This window comes from Hyposmocoma kahamanoa, unplaced genomic scaffold (genome assembly GCF_003589595.1).
Source record: "Hyposmocoma kahamanoa isolate Upper Pololo Valley unplaced genomic scaffold, ASM358959v1 66, whole genome shotgun sequence".
Classification (NCBI taxonomy): Eukaryota; Metazoa; Arthropoda; class Insecta; order Lepidoptera; family Cosmopterigidae; genus Hyposmocoma; species Hyposmocoma kahamanoa.
In genome coordinates this window covers 21,930,715-21,949,210 of record NW_020653854.1, presented here as the reverse complement: position 1 = coordinate 21,949,210, position 18,496 = coordinate 21,930,715, and the positions used below count along the sequence as shown (strand labels likewise).

At 37.0% G+C, this 18,496-nt stretch overlaps 3 protein-coding genes across 3 annotated transcripts in view; all 3 read left to right on the top strand.

Annotated features, from left to right (window-relative positions):
* Positions 1–6,642, top strand: part of LOC113232061 (odorant receptor 13a-like) — a 9,242-nt gene extending 2,600 nt beyond the window's left edge. The window contains exons 4-10 of the mRNA XM_026466687.1: positions 114–264; positions 1,955–2,214; positions 2,302–2,398; positions 3,030–3,129; positions 3,204–3,311; positions 4,816–4,980; positions 6,490–6,642. Of these exons, the coding sequence (XP_026322472.1) occupies positions 114–264; positions 1,955–2,214; positions 2,302–2,398; positions 3,030–3,129; positions 3,204–3,311; positions 4,816–4,980; positions 6,490–6,555 (947 nt within the window). The 3' untranslated portion in view covers positions 6,556–6,642. The remainder of the gene's footprint in view (positions 1–113; positions 265–1,954; positions 2,215–2,301; positions 2,399–3,029; positions 3,130–3,203; positions 3,312–4,815; positions 4,981–6,489) is intronic.
* An 8,034-nt stretch (positions 6,643–14,676) lies between these two features.
* LOC113232060 lies at positions 14,677–15,451 on the top strand (the record flags this gene model as incomplete). Its single annotated transcript, XM_026466685.1, has 2 exons — positions 14,677–15,090; positions 15,182–15,451. Coding segments are annotated over 2 exons (684 nt in total), but the record flags the coding sequence as incomplete, so codon positions are not given.
* Positions 15,452–15,470: 19 nt separating this feature from the next.
* The window catches only part of LOC113232059, a 16,104-nt gene continuing 13,078 nt past the window's right edge, over positions 15,471–18,496 (top strand). The window contains exon 1 of the mRNA XM_026466684.1: positions 15,471–15,475. Coding sequence (XP_026322469.1) covers positions 15,471–15,475 — 5 coding nt within the window. The remainder of the gene's footprint in view (positions 15,476–18,496) is intronic.

Sequence of the window (18,496 nt, the reverse complement as noted above, 5' to 3'; positions counted from 1 at the left end):
TATAGTTTCATTTTCTATGTGTAACAATCGCGAAAACCTAAGAACTCGATTAATTATTATCTGTTTACAACTTATTTGATATATTTGTTTTCGCATTAAGACGGATTGGAAAGTTGTTTACAAGAAATTAGCTGCTTCGTTGGACTCTCCGTATTTCGATGTTTCTACAACCGGTAGGAAGAAGATATTAGAACATTGGCTGAAAATGCAACGTAGATATTTTTGGTATTTGCTGACGCTCTCTTCGTGTACTGTTGCTTTATGGTAAGTGCTTTTGTAATACCTACTTGTAAGAAGAATATGGAGTATAGAATTACGCCTTTTGTTGGACGGAATCCAATTCTCCTAATAAATAGACCGATTGGTCAACGGAGTGGGCAATATAGAAGATATAACAAAATATTTACAAATTTTAAATAACTTGTCAACAATTTTTTAATTCACGCATCCCATATAATCATCACCTTTTAAGAAAGTTCGAAGTGATAATTATAAAATTATAATGATAAAATATTTATAAAATTAGTTGGAATAACAAAATACGTCCGCCAGCAATATCGTGGCATGTGTTTGTATCAGAGACGGATCCAAACGTGTTAAATGTCAATCTCAAAAAGACAAACCAAATCGTTTCCCCCAAGATAAAGATTTTTCTTACTGTTTATTTAGTTTTTTTTTTGTTTGACTGGTTGTCATTTTTAGTCAAAAATTAAAGAGACAAAACTACGAATTAGCATGGATAATTATCAGAGATAACGTATGGTTTAATCACGAGGCTGTCAAACATTCAATACAATGCCTTTATGGTAGTAAAGATTACTAAATCTCTTTCCGCTAATGTTAACCCGCTTGTCACATGTTGTGCTGTGTTAGACAAGTTGATTTTAGTTATTAATTTTAGTCCACTATTTTAGCAAACTTATTGCACGCTTTGTCGTACTCGTTATTGATTTCCATAAAGCAGTCACTATACTTGAGAGGTTTGGTTTCAAAATTGGCCAAATCCAAAGAACTGATTTTTCAAACCAAATATTACATCAGGATCACAACAATGTACTCTATACTATCGTGCTTCTGAAAACCAGCAAAATCCACGTAGTCTATGAAAAACGGTACAGAAATACGCGTTTGGTTACAAAATTGGTCAAATAAAAGTACTTGAACTACAAAATCAGTCAAATCCGGAACAGCCAGTCAAGTATTTGGTTTGATCGAGTCGACCATATTGTTTTCTCTTCATTTCGCGGTTTAGTCAAGTGAAGAACTTTATGCCGAGTTTCGCTAAAAAACCAACAAAATAATGGAGGGAAATGAGGTGTGTATAACAGAAACTGCAACAAAAATTGACATGGAAAGTCACAAACACAAAAATTGCTCTTCGCGAACAAACTTTTCGAGTCACTCATTTATTGAACCGAATCGTCTTGTACCAGTCTGATAAGGCTTTGTGTCCTCGTAATAAGGTTGTAAAAGACGTTATGCTCTCTTAGGATGATATAGTTGTGTGTTTTGACATACACTTTTTGTCTAACAAAGTCTCTATTCTCTTTAGTTATTCTGGAATCCTTATTCTACAAAAGATCCTCATTTCACGCTATAGTTTTTTATTAGAAATATTTTAATAGCAGTAGAGCGTGAAAGAGTCCGTCCAGGGAAGTATTGCTACCTTACCTATTTCTGCCGCCAAGTATTTATTATTTTATTAGCATTACTGCGTTCCGATTTTGAAGCGTAAGGGTGTTGGTGAAATTACAGGCACATGGGACTTATCAACTTATGCCTCAGAGTGACGGGCGCAGTGGCAGTATCCTTCAGATATTTGTGATTTAAAGCTATGAGTGGCTCTGCAACTGTTGCAGACAGCGTGTAGCTTACGATCAGGTGTACAACTTGTTCGTCCCGTCACTTGATGTTATAAAAAAAAGAAAAAAATATTAATCTTGTTTATTTCCAGGTATATCCACCCTCTAACAGATGACATAGAGTACAATTACCCAGCTACAGTAAGATTTCCATATGATTCGTCAGTGCAGACCACGGAACGGTACATCGTTGCCTATATTCTTGTCCTGTTCATGTTCAATTACATCTCTTATTTCGTAATCGTCAATGACCTCATTATGCAAGCCCAGCTAATACCTCTGGTGTGCCAGTATGCAATTCTCTGTGACTGTTTTGAGAATATCATTACCGACTGTAGCGAGAGTTTTCCAGGTACAATATTTGGTCAAATTTCTCTTCTAACATGTAACATCGAGTGTAGTGTGCGATGTTTGATAATAGCTAACATATTGTTCACAGGTTTAGACGGTAGACAATTGTTTGCAAATAAGAAATTTGAACTTGTGTATACTTCGAGATTGAGAAAATTGGTAGAGCAGCATAAAACAATTTTAGCGTAGGTATTTTATTTTATAGAAAAGCATAGATGGCCAACTCAATCAACCCGTCCGAGTTTTAACTAGATTTTTACCCAAAGCCGGATTTTATCCCATTTCTTCCCAAAATGGTAACTGGAAACCATTATACACGTAAAATTTAATAATAATAATAATACATATACTTATAACATCGCTCTAGAAAGATCCTGTATAGCGGGTGCCACAGACGCACACATAGACAACCACAAATTACGCTCAAACTCATGAGAGTAATAAATGTAGTACATACAAATATTTCTGCCGACCCGGGAATCGAACCCGGCGTGGTAGCCCAGCATGATAACCATAAGGCCACAGAGGCAGATAGAAAACAATACGGAATTTGGTATAATTCCATACTTATTAGAAATTTCAATGTAAAAAACATATTTTAACCGAAAAAGAGGCAACTCCTCACTATTTTGGACTAATATCAATACATTTTAACAAAACTCTATTTACAAGTATTTACCAGGTGTAAATAGTTTTTGCCCTCGATTTCGGGCGTTTGTGGGTTTTAACCCGATTTAAACCCGGACGCTTGCCCATCTCTGTATACAAGACAACCTCAAAATTGTATTTACTAAATGTTTATACTCAAAATTTCAGCTACACACAGGACTTACGGCAAGCTCTAAATGCTCCAATGTTGGGACAGTTGATGGCGAGTGGAATTCTCATATGTTTAGCTGGTTATCAATTAACGGCGGTAAAACTATTACATAATCTACATAACTTTGTAGAACCGTAATACGCATTGAAGACTCTACATCTTTCTTGCAGGCTTTGAACAAAAGCATGGTCAGGACAATAATGAACCTCCTTTATTTATCGTATAATATGTATATGTTCTACCTCCTGTGCAATTGGTGCGAAGAGATTAAAATGCAGGTTAGATTTCGAATGTTTTTAACTGACTTCAAAAGGTTCTCAATTCGACAGCAATTTTTTGTGTGTATGTTACACAATTACATTTGTAAACCAATTATGATGTTCCTTTTTTTTGAAAAGAGGGTACCTCATTATTGGTCCCATTTAAATTTTAAGAATATATTCCAACTGTAAGGGTGGAATACCAGGGGATGAATCTGGTTTCGCACCATTTCCGGTAACCGATTTCATTAAAATTTGGCAAATAGATTCCACGAGCTTTTGAGGTCGGTTTTTATTTACAAAAGAGTTATAATGGTTATACTTACGCCATTATTCCAATTTTTATACTATTATAACTTTTTTGATTCATTTTGACAATAATTTTATTACTTGTGGTGTCAATTATGTACATTTGTATTAATTGTTACTAATTATACTTTATTTGTTTGTAAAATACTAAAAACCTCGTTGGACTATATTAATAACATCATAAACAATAACTTATGTTCCATGATTTTTACAAAACATAATCTCTCACCGTTTTGTTGTACCGTCTGACACTTCTTAGATCTATATTTAGTAAGTAAAGTAGTAAGTTCAAACGTGTACTCCCGACGAACCTCATTCGCGCTTCTGCGTTTTGCACAGAGTTATCACAGATTAGAACGATATACCTCTATATTACTATATATATTTAGCAGAGCGATATATCTCTATATTATTATATCTATTTAGTAGCAGTAGAGCTCTTTGTGAAAGTGTTTAACAAGAAAAGTACTGCCACATTACCCATTCCTAGCCAAGCGGTAATGTTCAGGGTTACTGTGTTCCCGTTTTAAAGGGAAAGCTGACGAACTTACAGACACGTGGGATTTGTAAGTTTATGTCGCAGGCTGACGGGCGCAGTGGTAGTGTACTCTCAGATCTTTGCAATTTAAAGCTCTGCGTGGCATTGCACTGTCATGGTTAGGCGTGTCGCTTATCATCAGGCACAGGACTTGTTCGTCCCGTCACTTGATCCCGTCACTTAATATATAATATAAAAAAATATTTTTATGTTTCTACGAATGTAAAATGTGATGAAGTATTAAAAGCCATGGAACAGAAGTTGATGTTTTCTGATGTTAATAATATAGTTCCACAAGGTTAACAGTATTATTAGTTAGTTAGTAGCAGTAGCTCCTTGTGAAAGAGTTCGTCCAGGGTAGTACTGCCACCTTACCTATTAACTGCCGCCAAGCAGTAATGTCAGCATTACTGTGTTCCGGAAATTACAGGCACATGGGACTTGTTAACTTATGTCTCAGGGTAAGGGGCGCAGTGGCAGTGCCCTCTCAAATCTTTGCGATTTAGCGTCTTGTTACTTGTTATCATAAAAAAAGAATATTTTTGTATGAATGTAAAATGTAATGAATTATTCAGAACATAAGTTAATGTTTTTTGGTGTTAATACTATAGTTCTACAAGATTGTTAGTCTTTTATAAATATCCCTCGTACATGACATTTATTATGTTTATGTAGAGTCGTCGAGTCGGAGATTCAGTTTATTTATCGGGTTGGGAGCGTGGCGTGGTTGTGTTGAATGGCGTCCGCGCAAGGCTCATGATTGTGGTGGCTAGAGCCAATAAGCCACTTGTTATTTCTGCTGGAGGAATTTACGACGTTTCACTGATGTCGTACTCTACAGTAAGTTTATTACTTTTTCTTTAGAATTAAACTAGAAACAGGGAACGTATTACAATGTATACCCCTTTGTGACAATGTGACCTTCTCCATCGTCACCTCACCTTTTTAGCACCTTTACTTTGGTTCCTAGTCACTTATTTTCAAATTTTGAATCGTTCTTTAATTCCTTTCCTTCGTCATTCTCACTATACAGTCTATCGATTAGTACTCAGAAAAAAATCGATCGAAGGAATTTTTTCTGAGTGTTCGATCTTTATATTAAAATAATGTTCAAAGGTTGTTTGAACACTCACTATGTCTCGTTCCGTCGTCACTCTCTACCAAACTCCCGAAACGAGCACACGTGCTGTCTCTCATCGTCCTAAATTACAAATACAATGGTTTCTTATATACGTTTAACCATGTAACGTGTTTATACACATACATCACACACATTTTCTGGAAAAGTTAAATAATGTCGAAGTTCTGATACGTCTAGAATGACAAACCTCCACAAAGACACTAACAGGACTCTGCAGGCTACATTACAATCTACAGGACATGCTTAAGTAAAGGTGATAAAAAGGTGGGGTGACGATGGAGGAGGTCGCATCGTCACACCTTTATTCCCAATTAGCCTTCTATGGTGATATATAAAGAACACGGCTACAACATCACCCAAATCAACTTGCCAAGCCCCGCTAGTCATGCCTGAAAGTATAAGACGACTAAAAAAGGCGTGACATATTTGACCACGACAGTCAGCAAAATACCTGACTTAACTATCTGTAGGGCTGGGCTCCACTGGGAGTAGCACCCTTTTTAATGTGGTACTACAACCCAGCTGTTTATAGCTAACAACGCTGATTGCAGGATAAATAAAAAGTATACAATGTGTATTTGTAAAAACTTAATAATTTTTAATATTGATTGATTTTTAATGAATACTGAACATATTTTCATGATATTTGTTACAATTATTTCACTAGTTTTTTATAATTATTAATAACAAAGATAGAACCCAATCTAGGGCAACCGCTCTACCAACTGAGCTCCAGATAGAGTCAGCAGACCTCACGAATTTTTGTTCTTTGTTTTTCAAATGGAGTCAAGTAGCCTAACATCACTTAAAAATAGGTTCTTGATATTTTTTGATTTATTTGCCTAAGGGTGCGAAAAGATGTACCGAATGTGCCGCAAACGCGCTGCATGTGCGCTGCACTTGCACTGCACGTGTGCTGCTTGCGTGCAGTTAAGTACATGCTAATGTATGTGGTGCGCGAATGGCCCCCGAACAAATTGCATAACATAATGTTCTGTACGCACCCTAACATTTATTTATGACACCAAGAAATTTATTACAACATTATAATTAATTCAGAATACTAGTTCCGTTTTCACTAAAAAGTTAAGCTAAAAACTAAAGTTTACAATACTGCTACAGCAACTTTATTCTGTTAGCTGCCCGATTTTATAGCACATAAGTGTATATATAGATTTATCAGTTAAAGCTCTTTATTCTCTTTTCAGTTGGTGAAAACGTCGTACACTGCTCTGACAGTTTTACTGAGAGTTCGTCAACGTGATACGTCATAAAATATAAGACAAAATAATGTTTTGTACGTGTATCAAGTATCTGAGATAATTTACACTGCACTTTATTTTAGAAAACGAATTATAATTTGCCACTTCACTTTTTTTGTAACAAGTGATGGTACAAGCTAGTCGTGCACCTGGTGGTAAGCGATACGCCTTTTTTTTTTTGTTAATCCGGGGGAATCTGCTTACAGATACCCCAGCCCCGCGGGGGCAGAGCCGGGGTTATGTGGGACTGGGCTGAACCCTGAAGGGGAGCAGCCCGACCGCACTAAACCCCCGGAGTGTTCCTCCTCTCCGCTTAATACGCCTGGCTATAACAGTTCCAATGCCACTCAAAGATTTAAATTGCAAACAGCACAACACAAGTCGAGTTGACATGTCCCATGTGATTGTAATTTCATCAGCACCTTACAGAAATAGGTAAGGTGGCAGCACTTCCTTGGACTAACTCTTTCTCAAGTAGCACCACTGCTACTTAACTTACATTATGTGTTTAAATTAGGTATTAATTTGGGAATTTTTTCATGATGCTGTATCAGTAGAGATCTGTGTGAAAGGTTTTGTCCTGCCACCTTACCTATTTCTGCTGCCAAACCGTAATATAGCATTACTGTGCTCCGGTTGGATGGTAGTGAAATTAGAAGCACATGGGACTTGTCAACTTATGTCTCAAATTGACAGGCGCAGTGCCCCTCAGATCTTTGCGATTTAAAGCTCTGAGTGACACTGCAATTGTCATGGACAGGCGTGTAGCTTACCATCAGGCGTACGACTACTTGTTCGTCCCGTCACTTAATTTTATAACAAAATAAAAAAGTTATGTACTTTATTTACGACGACAAATTGTAATGAACTCTATAATAATTGCACGATTTAAATTCGCCTTTACCTTTCCATCGTCAGATGACTATACGTAGACTGGAGTTTCACCCCTATGTTGTGAATGTTCCAAAGATTCGCACGAAGCATTAAGCTGTCACATTTATATGGCGAACAACTATGGAGTGAAATTCGCTACCTTCAGACATATTCCCTAAACGCTATAACTTGGGGGTTTTCAAAGCGAAAGTGGATAGGTATTATTTAGATGTGCATGCTCCACCGTCAACCTCATGGTCACTTTCCATCGGGTAAGTTGAAGATCAAATGCGCACTTATTCTCCTGTCTGTACAGAAATCGAGTAGCAATTGGTCGTTGGTTAAATCTCCTAGCAACACTAAATAAATATGATTTTAGATTTAGAATTACATTTTTTAAATTTTTATACATTTTATATATAATTGTGCAACACAGACCGCCTCTATTAATTGCTTGGTGTTTAGTATACACTCCACTTGCCGGTCTGATGCAGCAAACGAATAGCTATAGGTGAAGCCTGAAAATCAGCAATGCTGAATCTTTAATTTTTTTCTCCACATTACTTATTATGTTATTTTTCACCTCACTAGCTCGGAAAGGCTTTCTTTCTCATTAGAAATCTGCGCGCAAAAGCATTTTTTCCACGCTAACGTGGGAAAGATTTTTTATTTGCGATCTTGACGATGGACTGTGGTGCACCTAACTTTTTCTTTCGATGAAAAAACATAATGGCCCATTCAACTACGCAATTTGTCGTATCATTACTTATTTATGTAATATACACATAAATAAGTAAGTATGATAAATCGCGTAGTTGAACGTGTAATTATCTTTTTAATACAGTTGTTCAAAACGTGACACTTTTCGTACTACAAATCATGCCGGAAGTGGAGTTTTCGCACTAGTGCTTTTTACTTTTCCATTTTTTTTAAATTTACTGTTGTTTCAAGTCTTAAACTAAAGGTTGTATATTTATTTAATATTTATGTGCTCTGTGATATGTTTTGTTGTTTATTTAATATTCAAGTCATTCGTCATTGAAACTTATATTTACTTACAAACATCTTATTTGTTTAAATTGCATAGGTGTTTTGTAAAACAACGGGTTACATTTAAAAAAAAATCCAAAATATTTTCCATAAAGATGGCTGATTGAGTATTAACAATGACCGAAGCTGAGTATTACGCGATACCGCTGTGCGCCGCGCCACTAAAATAGTAATTTTAATATGGCTGAGTACTAGCACCACTTGCCATTGTACTCTCAATTTTTATCAGTCAAAGAAATAAAATAAGTTTTTTTTAAATACTGTTTTATTTTACTTTCAATGTAGTTTTTTCGCAAATGTATTAAAAAACCTCGTTTGACGTGCGGATTTGTCATTTTCACTTGTCTCGAGACTCGTGACTAACTTTCTAATGACTAACTTTCCGCACTTGTATCAAAAATAACTATATTTGTTCTTCGAAAGAAAAAGTTAGGTGACCACACTTCATCGTCAAGTTCGAAACTAAAAAAAAATTCCACGCTAGCGTGCAACAAACAAGAAAGAAAGCTTTTCCGACCTAGTGAGGTGAAACCAACTATTTTTTAAGTATTTTACGGAATAATAAATTACTTTTTTATTCTATTAAAAAAATGTATGACTGTAACATTGCCTTACATTTAAATTTAAATTTTATTGTACAATAATTAGTCCCGCAGACTTCATTTTTCACCTAGGCTAGGGTTGGCTGGAAGAGATCTCTTCTAGAGATAAGCTCACCTTTGTATATGTCCTTTATAACTTGTGTTTCATGTATCTTTTCTTTGTGCAATAAAGAGTTATTATTATAATTATTGCCAATTATTACAATTTTACTTTTTCTTTTTTCTTTTTTTTTCTTTAAATTCATCATGCTTACATTAGTTGGGTAACGTAAAGCATTGATGCGAAATGACCAGTTCTTGGCCATGAAACTCCGATCATTTTGTTAGATTTTGCTCAACCTTTTACTTTCATCCTCATCAGATACTTCACATTGATAAACTTATTTGATTTAGCTACACGTGTTAGTAGCACATGTTCACAATCAAGTCTATTAATTTTGATAATTACGTGTCAATTCAATCATAACGTTTATTAAATAATTACTGAAATCGAAATGGGAAACGTGAAACAGACCTCGTGTGAAACCTCGTGAAACCAATGCCTCTACCATGAGATTACAGGGACAATTATCGCTAGCGACCGCGGAAATTGTTTGTATACAAAATGTTGTTTTCTCTTGTGACCGCTAGGAGCGCTGAATAATTTGCCATACAAAATTGTGACGTAATTTACGCGGTCGCTATCGAGTTAAACTATGGAATTAATATTTAATTACCGATGAAATGTAATTCCGTTTGATTGTTAATTAGATGTTTTGCTGTTCCCACACCACGGAATGGAACAGCCCCCATTGTTAGAGATATTATCTTTATTACAGTAAATACAGAATATTTTTGGAATATACGGAGACGCGCACAGGTCACTTGTTGGCGCTGTACTATTTCAGCTTTCCAATTTGTGATTTCAGCGCAAACGAGAGTTGATATTTAAAAGTGATATAAAGCCCATTTGCCTAATGAGTTGCCAGGGATGGATGGACCTTATTTCGTCTCTATTTCATGTCACAGTAAACTCGTGGTAGAGGCACTCTATAGTGCATAGCTGTGCACTAGATATTATTACGATAATAATAAACAAGTGTTAATAGGCCCAGGCGTTACTTTGCATAAATCCATGTTAATAAATATGGAAGTAAATTGCTACTCCGCGAAACCAGTGAATGTGAAATGCGTTGCCCCTGTTATCATAAGTGACATAATTGACATTTTTAGCGAAATTAAGTTATTAGCATTTCTGGTATCAGCGAAACAAGATCTATAACCATATCTAGTTGGTTTGTCTATATCTTGTTTCGTTTCAGCATTATGGTTAAGAAAAAATATCGTAATTTACATTGCATATATAGGTAATGCATATATGCAACTTCTATAGAAGATAATGAGAGATTTACAATTAGTCAAATTCTTTTTATACATAGTAATCATGTATCACCAATATATAATATTTTTTTATTCATGAAAATACAATACAACTATATAACTAGCTGGTGCCCGTGACTTCGTCTGTATAGAATAAGTACTTCGAGTAGCCTACTGTCACTATACTAATTTATAGTTTTCTATACAAACTTGTATCCCCTATTTCACGTCTTTAAGATTTATTTTTATGACAAAAAGTAGTATATATGTTCTTCTCCTAGATCTCATCTATCTCTATACCGAAATTCATTAAAATTAGTCCTACGGTTATAGACGTCATGAAGTGTGAAATTACAGGCCCATGGGACTTATCAACTTATGTCTCAGGGTTACGGGCGCTCAGGCAGTGCCTATAAGATCTTTGCGATTTAAAGCTCTGAATGGCACTGCAACTGTTATGGATAGGCGTGTCGCTTACCATCAGGCGCACGACTTGTTCGTCCCGTCACTTGGTATTAAATGAAAAAAGACAGAGTTAATTTCGCATTTATAATTTTAAAGAAATATTATGCAAGAAAAAATAAATGTGGGTTACATCACTTTTGCGCTGATAGCCTCAAATATCACAAGCGCAACCACAATCACAAACACCGCCACCAAAAATATACCACACACGTGTTTCACATCTCTATGAGGCATACTCAAAAGTTGATGAAATTCATTCATTCATCAATATCATTCTTCGGTTGACCGATCGTTTGTCGAAAACGAATAGAAAGACAGAAAACTTCAGCTGTGAAGTGTTCTAAGCTGCTGAATAGACAACGAAGTAAGCTCGTTTATTGACTAGCGAGTTCTTGCCAAAGTACGTATGACTATAAGGACTATATGGCGCGTACAAACACCACATGCACAATTCAACAAAGTGTGTTATTCTTTATTCAAAAATATCTCGTAAGAGCATTGACTTACAATTATATGGACGTCGGGTCCGCGCTAAAAAGTGTCCGAACTTATAGGGCGTTAAAATCGTATACAGAGCGTCATTCAAGCTGTAGTCTTCGTTTGTTCGACTGACAGCGAAGCAAGCAAAATTAGACAGTACTGCGATGACATTTCAATTTAAATTCAACGTTTTAGCTTTTTCATATTCCTTTACATGTCACTACGTTTGAATAGGTTGACTTGGGACATTTTTTTCGTGGTTTTTGTATTAGACCCGTCGTCCATTTATTTGTAAGTCAATGCGTAAGAGTAAAAGATTTGAATTGTATTGTTTAATACCTCACGTAACAGGATCTTTCATAAGTATCTTATTGGCACTAGTTTAATAAACATTTAATACGTAAATGAAGTTTTGATTGTGTCATTGAAATTTGTCCTTTAGTCATAGTTTATTACGACACTTATAAGTGTGAGTTTGCAAGCGCTGATGATGTATGATACAATATTTTAAGAAACTAAATAGAATATTTGTATCATATATCAAATACTATGTGTATATTAATGTTAATTTTGATTTTACTTTTATTTTATTTCTTACATTTGTAAATATTTTTTATTATCTTAAATGCGAATTTTATCTTGTTAAATAGAACCTACAGTAGAAGTATTGGATTGCATCCGGACGTGGGAGCCTGGATATCTATCACACAGGTTAAAGCCGGATTTACATTTGTCTGACGCGTTGTGTCGTGATACGTCAGAACGGTATCGGTTTCATAGATTTAATATGATTAGATTTTATGGACTATCGCAATCTGACGTGACGGTGCTATGCTCTGTGTAAAAAACCGATAACGTTCTGACGCGTCACGACACGACACGTCAGATAAATGTAAATCCGGCTTAACACCTAGCATGAGCACTAGTCTCTAACCACGGTTTTCCTTTTCTTAGTAAAAATTCATGTTAGCTATTTATAAGTTTAAGTAATGCAAGCGTTCTCCGCGATGACCACCTCCGTTCTGAACAGAGTTATTACAGTTTAGAGCTATCTAATTAAGTATTATTTATTTTTGTAGTAATACAGTCCAGGAAGGTTGTTAGTATTATACTAATAACTCTGTAAGACATTGAATAAGTCATTCACAACATGACTAACACTACTTAAAATGGTTGCTGCAAGCATTGTGCTTGCAAGTACCAAGTATACTCAAAACATGATACCTATAAGGAATGATCACATTAAAACAACATCTTGTTTATTCTAATCACATCGTTTGTTCAGTGTAAGTATTACTGTATAATAATAAATTTAGAAACGTGAATGCATCGGTGAAGCATTGTAGTTCAGGTGAGAATGGCGAAACTGCCTGGCTATTGCCTGCGACTTTTTCCATAGTCGTTAGTGAGGAGAGTCATGACCCTTATAAAGACAAGAATTTCTTATGGCGGTTGCGCACTACGTTCGCTTCGTATCAGTTCCGAATCCGAGAAATGATGGTCCGAAATGTCACAGGGGTCATTATATCTCAAGGTATACAAGCGACATCCGAAGCAGGTCCGAGCTTTCTAGATTTGCATAGTCTCGGACTCGGAAGGAATACTCAGATTTATTCATTTTATTTTATATTATACAACAACAGATAACAGACTACAAATAATACTTAGAACCACTACATATGTAACATTATAAATCCGACATCCAAAGGAACCCATAAAAGGAAAGACGTTAAATAAAATAAGGACGCTATTTTTTGCTTACTAATGTACATGTTGTTTTGAAATTAATACTACAGAAAAAAATGTCATGGTAGCATTGACCTACCAGTGGGAACATATGCTATAATACGATCAACACATTCTACATATGGATGATGTAACAAAGTACGTATTTACGTCTTTCAAATGATCTAGACGCTCTAGACGTATTTCTAATGATCAGCGAACGTATCAGCGTAGTAGTAAAGTGAAGAAATAGAAGAGAATGGCTTTTTTATGACATCAAGTGACGGGATGAATAAGTCGCACGTCTGGTGGTAAGCGACACGCCTGTCCGAAATAGTTGCAGTACTGCTAAGAGCGGTTACACACATGAGGTACTTTAAGCAGCGATGCAAACTATTATTTATTTTATAATTAACTAATTTATTTATATAATTTATTAATTTCACTTTTAAATTTACAATTAACAAAACAATGTGCATAAACGTATACAGAATTTTCGTCCATAATAATTCAACATAAGCGACTGTACGCGATGCAATCGCGCGTATGTAACAATGACGTCGCGCGCTTGCCTTGATGCAATCGCGTATAAATGGTGATGAAGTGTAGCGATACAATCCCATGTTTCATAAACGCGTATTTGCATCACTGCTAAAAGTCGCCTTGTGTAACCACTCTAAGAGCTTTAAATCGTAAAAATCTGAGGGCCTATGCGCCCGTCATCCTGAGAAGCAATTTGAAAAGTCTCATCTGTAATTTCACCAGCACCCTTTACGGTTCAAAACCGAAATGCAGAAATGCTCACGTTACTGCTTGGCGGCAGAAATAGGTAAGGTGGCAGTACTTGCCTGATGGACTTTTTAACAAGGAGCTCTACTGTTACAAAAACTTTCACTTGAAATTTACCAAGAGCTTTTCGCTGAAGTAAAAACATTGAGCGCGCTGAATAAGGTTCACAACTCACGGAAAACCGTGTGAAGTCCCCAACCCGCATTGGGCCAGCGTGGCGGACTAAGGTCTAAACCCTCCCCTGAGATGAGACCCATGCTCAGCAGTGGGGATGGTATGGGAATGAATTTTAAATTTTACTCAGTAACAATATGCGATATATTGATATCATTATCTTCGATATCGGTGTACAATTTCCCTCAGCAGAAAATAAAATAGCAAAACTATGTAGCTTCTATTAAACATTCTCGATGTAGGAAACAAAATTCCATTCGATGTCGCGTACTCGCAAAATTGCCGAGTTACGAGAAAATTCAGTATGGAGCGAACTGTATCAACACAGTAAAGAGAAAAAAATTCGCCGACGCCGACGACGACTCTGCGACAAAAAGTCATATTACAAAATTGTAGACTACCTACGTATTAGATAAAGATGCATGGAAAGGATATTCCATAGCATTTAAGTTTATTCGAAAAGAGCAATCCCTAGAGTTTCTTTTCATGGAAGCCAGCACAGTGAACGAACAGTAGCTTAAAAAATAACATTTTCAAGAGCAAAAATTTTACGGAATAAATGATTATTTAACTTTGACTTCACGAACTCATAGGGCCTTCACATTTATGAATTACCTCACCGAAACTTTTCAACCTGTACGTAAACGAGCTGATCGTGAGACTCAGTGGCAGACCAGTCGGCTGCTGGATAGATGGATTACCCGTCAATAATTTTAGTTACGCAGACGATATGGTGCTGCTGGGTCCCTCGGCCGGTTCTGTCAGGCAGCTTCTTGACATTTGTGTTAAGTACTGCGGCGATCACGGCCTGGTTTATAACGCCAAAAAAAGTGAATACATGATCTTTGAGGCCCGAGGAAATAATGTCACCTACGAACCTGTTATAAAATTGAAAGACGTACCTCTTAAAAGAGTGAAACTATTTAAATACCTAGGGCATTATATTTCCGAAGACCTCAAAGATCATGCCGACATTGAGCGTGAGCGACGAGCGCTAGCTGCTAAATGTAACATGCTGGCCCACAGATTTGCGCGTTGTAGCAATGAGGCCAAGTTAACATTATTCAAGGCTTACTGCCAAACGTTCTACACGTGCGCTCTGTGGGCCAGATACTCTAAAGAAAGTACTGGACACGCTCCGTGTCCAATACAATAATGGATTCAGGGTGTTGTTGGGATTGCCGCGATATTGCAGTGCATCGGGCATGTTCGCAGACATGCAGACAGACGATTTCTGGGGCATGTTGAGAAAAAAGACCGCATCCCTTCTGCTCAGAATGCGTGGCAGTTCCAACAGCATTCTGAAAATGTTTGCGCACAAAACAGCGGAACCCATGCTTGAGCATTTTGTTGACGTGCTGGTATGGCAAGTCACACCTACGCCTAGATAAAGACAAAGATAGCTCAAGCATGCGGTATATGTTTTACTCATTTTTATTTTATTTATTATTAATTGGTAAATTTTTCATACTTTCATTTTTAAATTTAATTTTTGATTTTTTAAATTTTTATTTGTACTTTTTAAAAATAATTTTAATTTAATTTAATTTTTAATTTTTAACTTTTATTGTCAAAATTTTACAAATTTCTAACGTGAAATGTCCTAATTAGGTTCTGTTTGATTTTAGTTACTACTAACCTTAGTTTATAAGTTTTTCTGTAATTACTAACAAGTGGACCGTAGTTGTCCGAATAAAGAAATTTATTATTATTATTATTATTATTATTTAATGCTTACGAAGCGTTTTAATTTTCATACAATATATAAAAACTTAGCTGCAGTGGCACAGTTGCGTCACGCGCGCGCCACTTTTGCAAACTAGATTTGTGAAGTGCTGTATTTCATATACATTCAATTGATGTAATAATCCCTGACAAGTGTAGTATTTTATATACAGTCATGTAATAGTTCCTATTAGTAATTTTTCTACTTGATTTTAGTTAATTTTCTCACTTCACTCACTTCACACTTGTACTTACGTGCCATCTCATTTGGTAAAAAAGCGGTTCCAACTGAAAACCAGCGTTATAGCAGGCGAGCTGTAACATTATGCTGAGTTGGATCCGTTTCAGCTTTTAGATAGGTATATGTAATAATAATTAATGTGAATTACCTATTTAGCTTGAATTATCTTAAGCTGAATAAACGTTTCTTTCTTTCTTTCTTTCTTATTTGTATGAAAATTAGTAGTAGCGAGTCTGCCAAACCACAGATGTGCCACTGCAGAAGCGCTTGTAAAACAATCGTCTAATTTAAACGCGCACACAGTTTAGAATCCGCCGTAGTTTGCGATGGATCAGGCTTCAGCAATAGTTTGCAACTCGTCATTATTCACTTTAAGCTCTGGTCGTCCGCGAGGTTCATTTGCCAAGTTGAAATTTCCGTTGCGGAATCGGGTAAACCAAAATCGCACAGCTTGTGGTTGAAGTATATCCGTTCGATAAACGTTCTTAGGCTACAAACTGGATGTCAGAGGGCTGCGGCGCGATGGCGACAGCGTTGCGGGTGTCAGCTTGCGTGATTTGACCAAAATGCCTAAAGTTTGCATTCTGTGTGCCATTCGAGCGGTGAATGCATATTGGAATAGTCATAGTAAACGATATGTAACGAATAGTATTTATAAAGCAAAAGTTCTTATATTTTTTAATGGTACTGTAGTGTGTCTACGTAGTAAGATATAACACCGTGAGCTAGTTATATATAGTGATGATCTATGAGTCAGTCGCTAGTGGGAGCTCGACGAGGTTCAGGTCAGGTCAGGTCAGGCGTTTAGTGTTAGACACCGTCTTAGTTATTTGAAACACCATTGCAATATAGTATCTAAAATTATACCTAAAATGTACAAGGTAAAATTTTTCATTTGTAATTATGACCTCTGTCCGTCTTTTGACAGTTGACCTGTCTGTCTTTATTTCTTCTTATTAAAAAACAGGTTATTAACTTCAGTTTACTTGGTAATTTAAAACAACTTAGAATTACTTACTTAACTACCTCTGTGGCCGAACGATTACCATGCCGGCCTGCCATACAGAGGTCTTGGGTTCGATTCCCAGGCTGGGAAAAATATGTTTATGGCCTTCAATTATTTCTTTCGTGAGTTTGGGTGTAATTTGTGGTTGTCTGTGAGTGTGTCCATGGCACCCGCGACCCAGGGTTTTTCCTAGGGCGGGGCTATATTGAGTGTGTGCGTTATTATTATTATTATTATTGTATTTATTTTAAACTCTCGCCTCTCCCAAGGCCTAAAAGAATAATTTTGATTTTTTAAATGGGAGAGGCGGTATTTCCCGGCAATGGCACAGTCGGCCGGGGTCAGGGACTCAGGTCCAAGAATCGGCGAACAATACGTGCCGTATCGAGCAGGACCGCCTTCTGCATTTATGCTGGAAGCGACACACCACAGAAATCCAACCGCCTCAAGCTGTTAGAAAGGCTGACTGGAATTAACCCATTTGCGGACAAAACAATTGGGATTATTTCAGTGGAGGCCACATCCCACATGTCGGTGATCTCGTACGCCAGGTCGAGATACTTCCGGCGTTTCTCGGTTTCAGCTTTTACGAGACCCTCGTCATGCGGGATGGTGACGTCCACAAGAAATACCCTCGACTGCGATCGATCCAATATCACAATATCAGGCTTATTCGCAAGAATAGTCCTGTCCGTGATAATAGATCGATCCCAATAGATTTTGGTGCGGTCATCTTCGAGTATTGGCTCCGGTGAATACTTGTAATATGGCAACCTCTGTTGTACTAGTCCGTACTTGAGAGCGAGCTTTTGGTGTAATATTTTGGCTGCCTGGTTGTGTCTGTGCAAGTACTCAGTGTTAGCAAGAGCGGAACAACCGGAAACAATATGCCTAAGTGACTCTCCGGGACGGCCACATGCCCGACAAATGTCTACTGTGCCGTCCTTTAGGATATATGCCCGATAGTTCCGCGTCTTGGTAACCTGATCCTGTATTGCACAGACAAAACCTTCGGTTTCCCCAAAGAGGTCTCCGAAATTCAGCCAATGTAGGGAGGCTTTACGAATGGAGCTCCTTCTCTTTCCATACGGACTCGCGGTCAGAGGTGCTAAGCACCACCGGGTCTCGCCATTCCTCTTTGGCCAACGATAAGGGAGTTAGGCCTTTTATCACATGTGACAACCTCTCCACGAATTACGTCATCCGTCATCGTCAAAAAGTAGTTTCTGAGATTGCATATCTCGCGGTTGTGCATGGTTTTGGCACTTAATAGGCCTCTACCTCCACACTTCCACGGGACATACAATGTCATAACTGACGATCTCGGATGATGCATTCGGTGAAAGGTCATCGTAACAGGCATTACAGGCAGGCAGGTTATAAGCTCGGATCTTATTAACGCCTGACAAATATTATTGTTGTCGTTGTCGTTGTCGTTGTCGTTGTCGTTGTCGTTGTCGTTGT